The sequence below is a fragment of the Polypterus senegalus genome, chromosome 14 (genome assembly GCF_016835505.1).
Source record: "Polypterus senegalus isolate Bchr_013 chromosome 14, ASM1683550v1, whole genome shotgun sequence".
Classification (NCBI taxonomy): Eukaryota; Metazoa; Chordata; class Cladistia; order Polypteriformes; family Polypteridae; genus Polypterus; species Polypterus senegalus.
Window position 1 is genome coordinate 21,912,523 of NC_053167.1, and position 2,408 is coordinate 21,914,930.

Genomic DNA, 2,408 nt, shown 5'->3' on the forward strand with positions numbered 1-2,408 from the left:
TGTGTGTATATATATATATATATATGTACAGTATATATACAGTATGTATATATATATATATATATACATACATATATATATATACATGTATATACACACCAGCTGTGTAAGCCAGTGCTGTAAAAAGACCGGACTTCTAGAAACCATGAATTCTGGCACTTCGATTAATCAATTGCATCGATTGTGCATTAGCAGCTAAGCAAGGTTCTCTTTCCTCTGCGATTTAGTTTTGCCAACATGCTCACCTCTGTTGTCTTATACTTTATTGTATTTTAGTTTACATACTTGCAGTTGAGAACTTTAAACAATTCAAAAAAGAATAACTCTTTTGGTGAGAAGTTGTAGACTTTTGTAATATTTCCTATCGTAGTTTTCAGTTTTCTGTAATTGCGGTAGTGTAGTCATGTTCATGCAGTGTAGTGATGATCAAAAAGACTTTTCTTTGTTGCCTTCCTCTTGCAGATTTACTCATTACTACTAATTTAGCTTTGGCATTTAAACTTTTCATTAGTAATAACTTGATTTTTTTTCTGTACCTGGATCAATCAAGAATTTTTGGCAAATTTCCAACACTGCAAATATTCTTTCAGATATTTTTTGAAGTTTTCCTCTCTTACTCCATAAATAAGAGGACTCAAAAGACGTGGAAACATAACTATTGATACATATGAGACATATTGAACATCTTGTGATTCTTGTTTTTGAAAATATAGCCATAAATTGTTAACAACTGGAACGAGAAACATGAATGTACTCAGAGTGAGCTGTATGGCATGCAATAGTATTGTATTGTAGGCCTTCTTAGCAGGTGATTTTTCAGCACGACTGGCTGATCGTGCTGCAAGGACAATATTAATGTATGTGAGGGCCACTACAATCCAGGCAACCAAGAAATAGCCAATGCTCATGTAATCCCTTTTCATAGTCTGAGCTTCAGTTCGAAGTAAACTGTCAGTTTCACATATAGTTTTGGTACTGAAGAAACTCAGAGGCTCTACAGTAAAGACAAACAGAATGTCGGATGCTGGAGAAATAAAACTGATCAGCCACATCATGATCAGGATAATGTATGTTCTGTGAAGTGTACAGATTTTTGGGTGGTGCAGAGGTCTGCAAATAGCAATGTAGCGTTCGATAGCCATCAGTGCCAAGTTCAAAGGAGTGTTGTAAGTTGTGGTGATCGCTACAGACATAAGAAAATAGCAAAGTGACACTGGCATCATGTGAAGAGTCTCAACCCAAATGTGTAAGATGAGTACAGTGCAAATATCCAGCACATCATTGAAGACCATGTGAATAAACAAAATGTAACGGGAATTTTCATGGAATACATTGTGTTTAAAAAAAACTGCAATAAGCAATCCATTTATATAGTTGGTCATAATAAACAGCAGCAAAACAAGAGAAATCTTCAGGATGGACTTGATTTGTTTATTGAAAACTGAAACAGCCACGTCATTAGTAGTGTTGTTGGATTCAGTTGAATATTCAGTATCATTCATTGTGGTAGATCTGTAACTTCTGTGGAAAAATATATAGGGAAAATATGTGGAGACAGTTTGTTAAAACCATTTTGTGAACTAGAGGTAACAACATATCATATGTGCTTTCTTCAGAATATGTTGAGAGTTTTGTGGTACAGAACAGTGATTCTAAGCTTTAGCCTTAGGCCCCAGTGACTGCAGGTTTTTAAACCAACCAGTTTCACAATCATTTTGCACTTTATATGATCTCTTGGTTTACTTAGTTTTCCTTCATTTCTTCTTATATTTTGCATTAGAAAATACATTCATGAAAATTTAGTAATATTTATAATTATAAAAACTAAACTTAGTATAAAGCCGTGCATATTTTCACAACAGCTTCACACATGTACACATGCACATGTAAACTGGTGGCACCCAAGGTCAAAGCAATGCTACTGCTTCTGTGTTCTTTTTTAGATTCACATCCATGACATATCAAATAAACCAAAATTTATTGCATATTGTTTACAAATTTAAGTCACTTGATTGTAATCATTCTGTAAAGATATAATGGTGCACAGAATGGCCAAACTATTACAAATACCATAGCTGCTTTAGTGTAGTTACTCTCAGTGCACCATGAAAGTATTTTAACCCATTGTATCTACAGTATGTGTGGTGTCACAGCTGCACAGCAGCTGATTGGAAAGCTCTACAACAGGTTGTGCAGAGAGCGCAGAGGATAATTGCTTCCAGTCCTGGAAGACATTTTTAGCACATGTTGCCACAGGAAAGCCACCAGCATCTTCATGGATTGCACTCACGATGCCACAGGTTGCATGAACTTGTCCCATCCCACAAATGGTTCAGAGCCTTTACTGCATGATCATCGAGGCTCAGAAAATGTTCATCCCAAAAGCTATAAATGCACTCAATCCGTTC

General features: G+C 35.6%; 1 protein-coding gene across 1 annotated transcript; it reads right to left on the bottom strand.

The window, feature by feature from the left end:
* Positions 1–545: 545 nt before the first annotated feature.
* Positions 546–1,502, bottom strand: LOC120515192 (odorant receptor 131-2-like). Its single transcript, XM_039735942.1, has one exon. It carries the CDS (start codon positions 1,500–1,502, stop codon positions 546–548), a length of 957 nt encoding a protein of 318 aa, XP_039591876.1.
* Between the last annotated feature and the right edge of the window lie 906 nt (positions 1,503–2,408).

What these genes read in the sequence shown, in the direction of transcription:
- LOC120515192 (XM_039735942.1), bottom strand. Translation starts at nt 1,502, where the DNA reads ATGAATGATACTGAATATTCAACTGAATCCAACAACACTACTAATGAC.